Source organism: Mastomys coucha, unplaced genomic scaffold (assembly GCF_008632895.1).
Source record: "Mastomys coucha isolate ucsf_1 unplaced genomic scaffold, UCSF_Mcou_1 pScaffold6, whole genome shotgun sequence".
NCBI lineage: Eukaryota > Metazoa > Chordata > Mammalia > Rodentia > Muridae > Mastomys > Mastomys coucha.
The window spans coordinates 45,615,384-45,629,206 of record NW_022196912.1 but is presented as its reverse complement, the minus strand read 5'-3'; the positions used below and the strand labels follow the sequence as shown (position 1 = coordinate 45,629,206).

Here is a 13,823-nt window from a genome sequence, read left to right as displayed (position 1 = left end):
GGGTTAGGCTGACAATAAACAGGCCCCAGTGATCCCCTCATTGCCAGATTTACCACTCTCACCTATGCATACGCATGCACGTACACATATACCACATGCATTCCCATGCAGTCATACACACATACACACACACACACACACACACGCACACACAAGCACACACACACGAACAGGCCTTGCTTGTTGCACAGATGCTGTGATTCAAAGCTAGGTCTTTATGCCTGCACAGCAAGTGCTTTTACCCACTGAGTCATCTCTCCAGTCTAGGAATTTGCTCAATAACAACAAATACTTCAAAAGGTTCAGGCTGTATCACATACTCTTGAAAGAAACTTTACTTCTTTGGCCCGCATATCAATGCTTGCTTATTATTTGAGGTAGTTTTATACAGAGCCAGGTGTGTGTGTGTGTGTATTGTTGCATGCAGGATTTATCACAGAGCATCAGCAAGGGAGCCACTGTGACTCTTCCCCAAAGGGCATGCACTGACACTGTGCAGTTTGGGACCCTGACACTCAGATACCAAGGCTAACGGCTCCTCCTGGTTTTCCTGTGAGTCTGGCTACCACTGACACCATTGCTTTCCCAGAGAGCCCAGGACACGACTCAAAACAGGCCTCTTTCACAATAACTGAATCATGTTTCTATTTAAATTAAACAAGTAAAAATGGATGAGGTTGATGGAATCTCTGGGGACCTGATAGAGGCCTACTACAAGGCCACTGTTATTGTCCTGATATCTGCTGGTGACAAGCACTGACCTCTTTTCCCAGGAGGGGGCTACTTTGAAATTCTGAGCAAGACATATTTCAGTCTACAGATATCTATGTATGTGTTCCTGGGGTAAGATAAAGTCTACTTTTTACTGGGAGTCCTGATTAGAAAGAAAGAAAGAAAGAGAGAAAGAAAGAAAGAGAGAAAGAAAGAAAGAGAGAAAGAAAGAAAGAAAGAGAGAGAGAAAGAAAGAAAGAAAGGAAGGAAGGAAGGAAACCATGATCCTAGTAGGTAGACAGAGTTAAATGTCTTGTGCTTTGAGATAAATTTGCAATTTTGCACATCTTTCCCCAGATCTCCACATTTTGTTAGTTTGGTGGATTTTTGGTCTTGCTTTCTTGTCATGGATGTTGAGAGAGAAGAAAAAACCTGTTGCCTCCAGAGTCAGCCATTGTAGCTGAAAAGTATGCTGGCCAAGTGCAGAGGGACTTACCTGCGGTGTGTGAGGAAGCTGCCGCTGACGTGTCCTGACCCGTCACACCCGGGGGTAGGGCATGACATGCCCTCTGTCTTGACCGACTTCCAGGAGAACTGGGAGCCATTAAGGTACCCATCTTTCTGCCTCTTAGCTGCCAAGGGGCACCCCGAGGCGCTGCGGTGGGATGCATACTTCCCAGTGATGTGTCCCTGACCGTCACAGCCAGGTACCGGACACCTGAACAACAGACAGGAGGCAAAACTTCATTGTTGTTACCATCTTGAGCATCATGGACTCTGCAATACAGTTATCCCACATGAAGGAAAAACAAAACTAAATAAACCCAAACCATCCATGTCCTCCTGGACAAGAGAAAAGAAGACAAGAAAGATTCAGGAATAGCCGTATGTGGTGACACATGCCAGTGATCTTAGGTGGCAGAAGGATCAGAACAACAACAACAAAAAAGACACCACCTAGTGGTGACATGTGGCATTTCACCCTTTTAAAAATGGACAGCAGGGATAGATCAGCAGTTCATGGGGCTATGTCCTGTGACTTGGAAGGTATGGTGGCTCTCACACAAGGAGCTCTGGTGAGATACAGGTGTCTGCAGAAAATGCCATTTTTGGTGGAGAGATGCAAAGCCAGTGTAGGAGTTCAGTTATATGCTAACCAAAAGGCAGTCTCATCAAGCAGCATTCTCTCAGGGTTAGGAAGTGCCTATGTGGTTGTGCTCTTGGGGGACACAAAGTATCCTTTCAGTTAGATAAGACAGCATGCCTCAGTAGCAGCACATGCGGCTCTAGAGTGGAAGATGCAGGGAGCAGAGGAGCTTTAGGTCCCCATCTGGGATTGTACTGCTGATTGCTTGTATGGGAAGAGCCTAGACTCAGCCAACAAAGTGTCCCAGTGTGCCTCAGAGAGGACCAAGGCTGACTTCCTAACCTCTGCTGTCCAGGGCTGTGTGTCTGCTTGCATTTTCTCTCTCCTTTCTCCCTGTCCCCCCATCTTCCTCCCTCCCTCCCTCTCTCTTTCCCTCCCTCCTTCCCTTCCCCACCTTCCTTCCTTCCTTCCTTCCTTCCTTCTTTCCTTCCTCCCTCCCTCCCTTCCTTCCTCCTTCCTTCCTTTCTTTTGACATGGTCTCTTGGAGCTTGGGCTGGCTTGAAGAACTAGCTATACAGCTGAGGATGACCGAGGACTTCTGACCCTCCTGTCTCCATCACCCATTCTCATCGATGCAGTGTTGGGCTTTGAGCCTCATACATGCTAGGACAAGCACCCTACCAACTAAGCTATATTGCTACCCCACATTTCTTTCTGAATAGAAAAATTTAGATGCCACAGAATCCATGCTTTTGTTTATTGTGATCCATTTTAGTTTATCTTAATGACCTATGACTTCATTGATTTTTATTTGGGTAAAGCTTATCTCTAAAAGTACTTGTATTGAAATTTAATACAGACCCACCAGGTTTACCATGTGAGGCATGGAAGCCCAGGAGGGAGGGAAAGCAGGGAATAGAAGATGAGAATGAGATGCAAGCAGATGCCAACCCTTGGGCTGCAGAGGAAGGTAGCTCGCTCCCAAGCATGCCTCTGGGGAGGAGAGGCACTTCTTCTGGCCTAAACAAGCTGCATGCTGGCAGGGGGTTTGCTTTTGGTATTATGTTGGCAGTCCCCAGAATATATATGTTCTGGGGACGAGAGTGTTTCTTAAGATTTAGGTCACTTCAAACATCACTTGTGGCTGGACACCTGTAACTTGGAGGCTTGTTAGCAGATACACCCTGGTTTAGGTTAATCTGGCCTAGTTACTCAGTTTAACCTTGGAAGATGCCTTCTAGAACCTGCTGGCTCCTTTTCTCATGGTTGTCCAGTGTGTGTGTGTGTACCTTGCTGCCTCCCCCCCGCCTCCCCTGTACCTGATCGGCTCCTGGTCTTCCTTGTCCTCTTTGCTCTGTGCTATCCGGATGCCACTCTTCTTTGCTCTTGGGCACCCGGAAAGGCTGAAGAAGAGACAGGTTTTAGAGACACAGAACACTGATACTTGGGTAAAACTTCCTCACCAGTGATCTGAGTCCCTCTACAGCCTGGGATTTGGGAGTGAATTAAAAATGTGAGAGGGTCATTTTGAACACAGCCCTATGTTCTCTCAATGTCTTTGTACTCTTTGTCTGTTCCCTCTCAAGGAGGTTAAGAGCCTTGGGTGGACTAGGTGCTGTGGACATGGGAAATGGCCAGCTTGAAAAATGGGGACAGTGAGGACTAATTGGAAAAGATGATGGCGATGATTCTGTGGATGAATGTGCAGTGGTGGGGAGGAAGGGAAGAAGGAAAGAAGAGAGGAAGGGGACAAATGGTGAGGTGGCATGAAGGGCAGTCAGGCCCTTCTTGATGCAGTGAAGAGCCCTGTAGCACAGGTGTGTACTGAGAGCCAGTCCACCTCCACTCAACTATGGACTTTTGGTTGTATCTGCAGAAGGATGCTGGAGTCTGAACATGTTTGTTTATGTTCTAGGTTTTGGACATAGAGGCTTTGGAGATTTTCTCAAGGAATGTTCACATGCTAGGACGACCCCTCTGAGTACCTCTCCCTACATCTAAACACCTCATACTGGGACATACAGTGTGGCCTTTGGCCCTGTGCATAGCTTGTGAGTCTGCCTCAACTTTCCCAACTCATTCCTCTGTTACCTCTAGCTTAGTGCCACAAAATGGCTTTCTTCCCTGGGCCTTCACCTTCTTATCGGCCTCATATATGCGTAGTCTGCCATCCTTCTCATGAACTTGGCCTCTGCATGAAAATCACATCTGCAAAGAAGCTCTTGACTTTCTCTTGCTCACCTGTCCCTCCACCAAAGGCTCCTCTAAGAAGTTGATCCCAAAGATGTGTTAGCCACCTTGTACTCATTTGGATCTTTAACACCTACTCAAGACCTTGCACAGAGCCTGTGATAGTCAAATATTTGATGAGAACAGCAGTATAGTGGGAAAGATGGATTTCTCCCCACAGCTGAGCCCCAAAGCCCCCAAGGCCACAGTCAAGGACTTTCAGTGACTCACTACTCTTTGTTTTTGGTTTTCTTTTGTCTGACACACACACACACACACACACACACACACACACACACACACACACACACACACACACCTCAGGCTGGCATCAATTTACTTTGTAGTATGTGATGATCTTGAATTTATCACTCTTACCCTCCACCTTGTCAGTACTATGATCCTGAGACTTCAGGCAGCATATACCATCTCACCTGATTTTATGTGTTGCTGAGAACTGAACTCAGGGATCTGTGTATAAGCAAACACACTACCAACTGAGCTACAACGCCAGACTTAATACTCTCTATTTTTGCTATAAAGCATGGACATGAACCTATTCTTCATAGACTCAAGAAATTCTTATGTGGAGACTTTACTAGTCTGGGAATGGCATCAGCCATGCTGCTGAAGGGTCAATTTTGTTACTGGTAGTACTTGGCCTTGTCTCTGATCATGGTACCTGGGACCAAGATGTTAGAGGAGACCCAATAGGAAGGACAGGAGAACAGAAGGCCAGGGAGGATACAGAGATTCCTCAATATCTGCAGTCTTTTCTTAGGATCCAAATTAGCAACCACAAGAAACCAGTTGCCTTCTCTTTCTATCTTAGTGACAGATACATAAATGCAGGTGTTTGACCTTGAGGGAGGCCTAAGGCTCTATGCACCACTCCTTGAAGGAAAGCTACTACCAACCTCTGGGCCCATCTGCCCTCTCTAAATATTGCATTTAATACATTTTCTTTCCACTGACTCCTTCAGTAAAGGCAGACTTCTCCTGCCTGGTGAGAGAAAGCTTTGCTTCTTCCTCTCAAGTCTGCCTTGCTTAGCTGTATTATTGTAAGAATCTCAAAGGCAACATGTTTGAGCAGAACCCATGCTCATCCATCTGGCAGTTTCACCACTCAGATCATAATGTGGCCACTCAGTTTTGGCCACTGCCATTTTTCTTACTATAACCTTGAGTTTTCTCTGTGCTGAATATATTTGTATATGTTCAAAGGGCTCATGTTGGGGAGGTGACCAGTGTGTCACCATTCCTAGCTTAGAGGATGAAGAACTTATCCTGAAAATCAATCCCCATATCCAACTCCCTCTTCTGCTTGGAGCTGCCCAAGGCCCAGCCAAGGCTTGTGCATCTCTCTATCTCTTTCCTCATAGATTAAGATGGAACTTTTTTAGTTATCACTGTTAGTTCTATTCTTAACCTCTAGAATATAGTATATGCCCAATAAATATCTGTGGAATTTAAATTTCTGGGATCTTGAGCTAACATTTGGAACCAGGCTATAAATTACTAAGTACTTCCAAAGCAGAGACTGTGTTTCCCACAATTCACTACTCTTGGCTCAGAGACTCATTAGATATTTATATTTTTACTTGAAACTGTATGCATTTGAAATATGTGACAACCAGAGAAGGTTCTGGTAGAAGATGTCAACGTCACACCGATGTTCACATCTCTAAGCAAACCAGGGTCAGACAGGCAGCAGCCAACTTCTTAAGCAGGCCAGTTTTGTCTTCTATGACAACGAATTTGCCTGCTCAAATCTATCCCAAAGAAGGAACCACAAGCCTCTGGATTGCTGTTGTCCTCAAAATTTGCCTACTGCCTTACAAGGGATGGGATGTAAGTTTGAGTTGGAGTTTCTGCTTTCCTCTGAATGCATCAGCCCCCATTGTTCTTCTCATTCAAGTGGTTGCTGCTTTGTGGAATGAAGTACTCCATGGTCCTCAAGTGGAAAACGGCCAACTTGGGGCGTTTACTGAATTGTTGTAGGCTTTTGTTTTTTCTATTTTTTTTTTTTTTAGAACTAGAAATACTGTTGTAATACTTGATTTCTTAGGGTAGAGGGACAGAGTAGGGTAGGCCTTAGCCAGCTCAGGTAAGGTGAGAGGGCTAGAGGCTAGCACCTGGGAGCTGTCTGGATAAAAAAAAAATGTCACCTCTGGGCCAGAATGTTGCTCAGCTAGCCCCCTTGGGTAAGGGGAGGGCTTCCCTGTAGCATGTGAGGAGCTTCTGTCAGCAGTTCTATGATGTGGTTTCCATAGCTCCCTAGTGACGGTTACAACTTCTGGTTCTGTGACCCTTGAAGAAGCCTTTCTCTTTGTGCTTCCAGATGCCGGCAAGCCTGCTGCCTTGTCCCTATCTTTGGGTGGGCTGATGCTTCTCTAATAGCAGGGAAGACACATCTACAGGCACTGAGACCTCTGGGATCACTGTTCGGACTTTTCAGAGCACAATGAAACAGCAAAAGGTATAACCGGTCTTCTGGCTGCAGCCATGGATCTTTCACCTCACAGAAGAACAAGAGGAAAGGGCTTGAGAGGACGCTGAGCTAACAGCATGGCAAATTTGCCCAGCCTCAATTACTCATTTCAGCTAAGGTAAAGTACTCTCACAGGCATTGAGACCACGTATGTGTGGAGCTCAGTGCCATGCTGAGCTTTCACGGTGCAGTACTGTGTTTTGGGAGGTCAGTAGTTACCCTTCAAGATGTCCGAGTTCTTACATGGGAGGCACAGAATCCCCTGTGGGATACAAAGTAGGAGCAGAGGGACCTTGGGTGTGTCTTGCTAGTGTATGATCCTGCCGGAAAAGACAAATGGAGAGCTCAATCAGAGAATGAGGGAAGCCCCTGTGAGCCTGTGCGGTAGGAGCATTCAGAAGCCAATGCACCATTGAGTTAAAAAAAAACCCAACAACCTGCAAATAAAGAAGGCTCCCAGGAAAGATGGGAAAAGAACACAAAAGATGTTTGAGAAGCTGAGGGAATGATCAAGAATTCCAAGACAAAGCCAGCTGACGACTGCAGATTTTGAAAGCTGTACAGGCCCATCAGAGGACAGTGGGAGGAAGAGTAATGGATGAAAGTTTCAGAAAACATCACGGGCCACAAAGATTTGTTAAGATAAGTTCAAAGGCGTTCAGATATGACACTATGGCCGGAAGTTGTATCACTGGACAAATATAAGCTAAGTAAGTTCCAAGCTGCATCTTGTCTAGCACGTCTCTGCGTGTACCCTTTCCCTGTGTTTGCCACAAACCCCATGGTCTTCCAGTATTGTTCTGGGCTCCTAGGTCCAGGGAGATGTGAAACTTGAGCAGATACCATGACTTGAGTTCCAGCTCTTTTAGTTTATCTCTTGAGCCGCAGTTTCCTCAGACTCAATAAAGAATAGACAGCAGCTGAAGGAGGCATGCAGCCTTGTGGTAGTTTGAATAAGAATGGCGCCCCCCCCCCATAAGCTCCCATGTTTGGAATGCTACATCAGGGAGTGGCACTGGCACTACTTGGGAAAGATTAGGAGGTTTGGCCATGTTGGAGTAGGCGTGGCCTTGCTGGAAGTAGTGTGTCACTGTGTGGCAGGTGGGCTTTGAAGCTTCAAAGGCCTGAGCTAGGTCCAGTCTCTCTTCCTGCTGCTTGTGGATCCAGACATAGAATGCTCAGTCACTTCTCTAGCATCATGTCTGCCTGTGTGCCATCAAGCTCCATGCCATAATAATGACTGCACCTCTGAAAGCAAGCAAACCCCAGTCAAATGCTTTCCTTTATAGGAGTTGCTGTGGTCATGCTGTCTCTATCACAGTGATAGAACACTGATTAAGACAAGCCTCCAGTTCATTTATATTACAAAGAGTTCTGTGTCTTGAATCTAGTGTCTTGAATCATAGAACAGGGCTATTCTGTAAGCTCAGACAGGGTGATGTGTGTACCCATTCTATGACCAGGAAGGACAAGCATATGGAAACCAGAACTATCCATGGGCCCTGACTCTGGCCTGCTTAGAATCCTTGCTCTGAGACCTCACTTCTTACCGTGGCATGAAGATGTTCTGAACTCAAAACTGATCTGAACTGTGGCATATCGGGGGAACTCAGTGTATCCCTGCCTAGTCAAACTTTCCTCTATGGTTTCTGTACAAGTATCTCATGGCAGTGTTCCTAGGAAGGAATTCAGGAACATAAGAGTGAAGGAAGATTCCTAATGATCATCTAGGCATTGGCTGTCTTTATTCAACTTACTGACCTTTGCTTATTGATCTGTGACCTAAGTCTTTCCTTATTGGAAAATTTACATAAGAACTGTGAACTGAATGCAATGTTCTTGCTTAATATGCTTGACTCTATTTCAAGGAACTTGTTGCATAACACTTCAGTATACTCTACTTTCTGTTTTCTAAAACTGCTAGAAGGCAATAATTGCCCAAAGTTTTCTCCTCAAACCCAAATTTGCTTTGCAACTCTGTTGATAAAGCCGGAATTTAGTTAAGCACAGACCATAGCTTAAATATAAACCTGACATATAAACACACACACACACACACACACACACACACACACACATACACATGACCACTACCATATATGAGTACAAAGACACACAACAAACATATACAGCCTGAACACACACACACACACACACACATACACACACATATATATATACACTACACATATGTACATAGTCATACCATATACCCATACATACACATGTAAACACATACTCTACATGTACACAAAAATATGCAATATACAATATATGTATATATGTATACACATGTTCATACACACTACATACATACATACATACATGCATACTCAATACTAATCGCACATTATTTTTGAGACAAAATCTCTCTATGTAGCCTAGCCTGGCCTTGAACTCTTGGTGATCCTCCTGCCTCTGCTTCAAAGTGCTGGGATTACAGATATGAACCATCATGCCTGGCTCTAAATTACATTTTAATGATCCATTTGTATCTTACTAACACCTAACACTCTAAATCAAAAGTCAAATGAGTAAAAATGCTGTTATTCATCATGGTCAAAAGTAGATATACAATGCCATGTTTTTAAAGCAGAAAACAAGACAGTGGATGTGGGCTGATCAGGAAACTTCCATCTGCAGCTGTACAGACTTACAAAATGATGAATGTTTTATAGGCATTTACTTAATAAATTAATATGAAGACTAGAATAGAATGTACCTGACTTTATACATTTAACTTGAGTGTTTTTTGAATTCTTTCTAATATAAAGCAACCACCTACTCTGGAAATGCTTTCAGAAAGATCTCAGTCTATCTTGCATACCTGGCAATACACGTGACAGGCAGGGACCTCTCCTGGTGGGACCTGGTGGGACTAAGTCTGGAGGCATCTGATTGGCACTCAAGGATGCAGACCATGCTACCATTCAGCAGCCTATAGTTTGAAGGAGACTTCTGAGCAAAGGATTGTTGACTCACAAATGTCAGCATCACTGCACCTGGGGAGGCACCTGGAGATCATGGCCTTCTCTGCCCCTTGGAAGCATGTGCATAGTCTGTTTCTATAGACAGGGATAGCCCTGCAAAACTCCCAAGTTCTTGGAATGTGACCAGGGTCATCCTCTGTGACAAATGCCTGAGGGGTCTCACTGTGGGTTCCACCTCTGTCGTCACAGAATGAAGTATGAGCAAGAACCCTGCCAAGCCAGCTTAGTAAAAATTCCAGTGCCTGCCTCACAGTCATCTTCTACCCTGCCTGCCTCATGGCCATAATATACTCTGCATTCCACCATCAGAAACTAACATTAAGGAACCGTTAGTTCTGATAATGGTTTGACTTCTACCAACGGCCTGCCCCCGGCTATGGATCCCCACTTGTCCTTACAGGTGTCTAGTTTGAGGCTCTTTGAGGAGAGCTGGCCTTGCTATCTATCACCAAGACTTTCTTTTAACTCTCCACACAGTACCATCATAGAGCGTGTGCTTCCATTGTGCTGATGGAGTGACAGGTAGTGAGGGTCTTCTGTTAGCTCACGTGGTGGAAGTTCTGTGTTCTCATTGTGAGAAACTGAAATTTAAAAATAAGCCTCTCTGTGGTAGTCAATCCTGTGTATAGTAACTGTGCAGCTTTATGCTTCAAATCCTAGTGTTAAGGGGACTAGCAGCATGTGTTTCTGAGAATGTTTGCCTACGTGGGGTATTCTCAGATATAACATATTTAGAGATGAGTCTTTTTCCTTTGTTTTTCTAGAATGGAGAACTGGAAATGTTATGGTGGCCTCTTGCTGCTCTAGGGTGGTATATAGAGCCAGGAGAGGCCCCAAGTCAGGATCCTTTGCTGAGGATAGCTATATGAGGTACATAGACAGCCTGTACTTCATCTGAGAGTGTAGCACCCCTGCCAGGATGGAGCTGCTACTCTGGGGAGAGAGGATGGTTCTGATGAGTCTACATACCTTCGATGAGAAGCGTAATTGCCAGTGATGTGTCCAGAACCGTCACAGCCAGGGGTGGGGCACCTACAAGTACAAATGCAAATGGGGTAATTTACTTGAAGGAAATCAACCCCCCTGGGTAATTGACTTTATTTATCCAAAAGGCAATCTCTTTGTTGTGTACCCTTGCTACTAAAAGAGACTAAATTGATCTGGGAGCTCTCTAGCTCACTCACGATCATTACCACATACAAATCCATTTCTACTTCCTTCCTTCCCAGCACAAGGACATGTCCAAAAGTCCATGATAATTTTGTGACCTCTTAGGTCTTTGCAGTCTCTCAAGCACCTCATATCCTTTGTTACGAGGTCTGTGGACCCCTAAATGGCCTTTCTGTACCCTTACTGTTCTTTGAACTTAGCCAAGGCCAGTTACCATAGGGCTTGCAATCCCAATCTACACATGATAAGATATAAACATGGAAAGATATGCATCATGGCTAAGGGCATGGGATATTCTGAGCCAGCTCTGTACAGAGATCCCTGCCATGTCCTCACAATGCTGTCTAGACTGGGGGATCCTAGAGCCCAGGAAAGGCAGCAGCTGGAACCTGTGCTGGGGGTTGGAGGCAAGGCAGACCCACAGTTCCCTAGTCATGGACTCTTCTACAGGTCTGTTTTACCTTAAGCCTATTACGTTTCCATTCTGAGATATAATGTAGGAGGTGCATCTGCATGCTCTGACAGGGATCTCATATTAGCCACAGGCATCTCTACCAAGTCTGTTCAAACCCACAGAAACAAATTCATCTGGCATCTTAAGGCCAGCCTGCATTATTGATGGATTTTTATAATTGTTCCTCTCTAAATAGTGTGTGTGTGTGTGTGTGTGTGTGTGTGTGTGTGTTTGTGTGTGTGTGTGTGTGTGTGTGTGTGTGTGTGTTAGAGTTTGTGCATGTGTAAACCAGGGGTAGCAACAGTATCCCTGACTGTCATGGAACATACCAAGGAGATTAGGCTGGCTAGACACCCTAGGGATACACCCACCTCTATCTCCTAGTGCTGGAAATACAAGCATGTGTCAACAGTTCTGCCTTGATATTTTTTATTTTATTTTTACAGTAGATTCAGAGGATGACATTAAGGTCTTACTGCTTGCAAAGCAAGCACTTCTACCATGGAACTGTCTCCCAGTCATCTGTATAACTTCTTAAATACACCATCCCAAGAACAAGCAGACAGCAATGCAAAAACATACTTGTCAATGCAATCGCATTGCCTTTGTACCACCATGAAGATAAAACTAAGGGACAGAAGTTAAGGGAAAAAAAAATACCCTTTCCATTAGATAAAAGATTTAGTGATCCAGTGAACAAAATACCATCCTGTTATTGAAGAGAAGACCATGCTCTGTGCACTTGTCCAGACCCAGGGGAAGCCTAAACCCAGGTCAAGAACAAAGCCACACATGAGGACAGTCAGCAGAAGCTCCCAAAGGTCTTAGTTTCCCTCTGCTCAGGAACGGCTCTGCTTAGCAATGCTGACAGTGGGCCAGCATGTTCGCTGAGTGTAGAAGTGAGACTGGAAAGGCTAGATGTGCACAAAAAATGAGGCTAGCCCACAAGCCTGGTACACTGTGGCTGGCAGACTAGTCACTCACAGATGTGCTTTCTCCAGACTGCATGACACAGTGCCAAGGAGCAGGTGGGCACACAGGAACTGGACAAGTTTCAAATGTGTGAATGGCAGATTGCCACACTTGGATGCGTAAACAACTTTCAGGGTTTAGAAATTTTCTAATTTCCCTCTGGCCCCATGAAAGGGAATGTGCGTCTAGATCACAGAAGTCAGTATCTTCCATGCCACATGTAAGGACAGAGTTTAATTTATGGCCAGTGTTAGGGGAGGAGCAAAGCCAACGGAATGGCAGGGCAGTGGAGGTATCTGTGGCTTGCTCGGGTCCATGCAGGAGGGGACGGATCTCTGAAATTGGTGTTGGCTACAGAATAGGGCTGAGGTTGTTGGAATGAATCCTACTTGTCAATCCAGCTCTCTCCCTGACTGGGAACTTGGGTTTGAACAGATTAACTGTGTTGACCTTCACTTCCCATGTGATGATAAGGTCTGTCATTCAATAGCTAAGAGAATATTTTCTGAGAAGTAATTCAGTGGGTTTGTTCAGTGGTGGATTTTCCCAATGCTAAGGCACTCACCTGAGAGAATCACCCTGAGAGATACTGAAAGTAGTAACAGTTCAGTCTGGAGATGTTTCAGGAGACTTGGTGTTTCCTACTCATCAATAATCTACACTCAGCCTTATTTTCTACTGTAGGGAGATTTTAAAGCCCTTCCTAATTTAAAACCTAGTGAAAGTTAATTTTGAGTTTACTCCCTTAACGAGAGTAACAATGAAAGTGAGGTCTTACTACCAAGAAAGAACAATGATAATTGGCTCCTCCTGCCTCCACCCTCGCAAACCCTTTGCAGCGCTGTGCTCTATGTGTTAGGCTGTTAGGCTGTCCTTCACAACGGTGTAACTCATCACCTAGTAAAAAAGAGGTCCAAGATGCACTCTTTCTACCAAAAAGAAAAAAAAATGTCTCACTTTCAGGGTTTTCATTGTTCTTCAGAAGGTTTTCTTTTGGGATCCTGGTCAGGTGAGACCACCTGTGGGGCTGCTCGCAGCCAGGAGAGCTGTGGGGCTAGAGAGCCTTTCTCTGTGAGGAGCAGGGCAAAGGAGAAGAGCAGGCCCACTGCCCTGCTCCCCTTCCCTGCACTGTTGGAGCTCCTAACTGCTCCAGTGTTTGCTGCCTGCCACTCTCTACCTGCAGGTGGCACCTTTGGGCCAAGAAAGGCAGCTCTCGCTGCTTCACCTGCTCTCCCCTGCAGTGGCTCCAGGCATTCATTCCTATCTGACTGTTCAGGACTTTAAGGCTTTCTTAAACTCATAGATTTACATACAAATTTTCCCAGCCTTAAGAAATTTCAATATTCAAAACCACAATTTTCGGCAGCCTCAAGTGAGGAGGTGAGGATTCCTCTGAAAAACGAACATGCCTCTCAGGCCTCCCTGCTCTGGGCCTGGGGGAGGTGTATGGAATCCACTTTTCCCTGTCACGCTGGTAACCATCCCTCAAGGAGCACATCTTCCCAGGAAGGGAGGCCCACGTGGGACAATCAGAGGCAGCCTGTGTGCACAGCTTGGGTTTTTGAAACCACAGAAGAGATGGGCTGGGTTTCCATGGAAACAGCCCTCAGCTCCCTAGGGGGAGGCAATGGCTTGGCTGTCAACACTGAAGTGCTTCTGGCAGGCCAAGGGAGGTTTTAAAGGACACTGCTCAATGGCCCTTCTTGCTTTCCTAATAGC

General features: G+C 45.3%; 1 protein-coding gene across 17 annotated transcripts in view; it reads right to left on the bottom strand.

The window, feature by feature from the left end:
* Positions 1 to 13,823, bottom strand: part of Myt1l (myelin transcription factor 1 like) — a 393,932-nt gene that overhangs the window by 28,792 nt on the left and 351,317 nt on the right. For all 17 annotated transcript variants that reach the window (XM_031355923.1, XM_031355921.1, XM_031355929.1 and 14 more), the window contains 3 exons: positions 10,478 to 10,540; positions 3,118 to 3,201; positions 1,208 to 1,429 (listed from right to left, as the gene is read on the bottom strand). In XM_031355923.1, the coding sequence (XP_031211783.1) occupies positions 1,208 to 1,429; positions 3,118 to 3,201; positions 10,478 to 10,540 (369 nt within the window). The remainder of the gene's footprint in view (positions 1 to 1,207; positions 1,430 to 3,117; positions 3,202 to 10,477; positions 10,541 to 13,823) is intronic.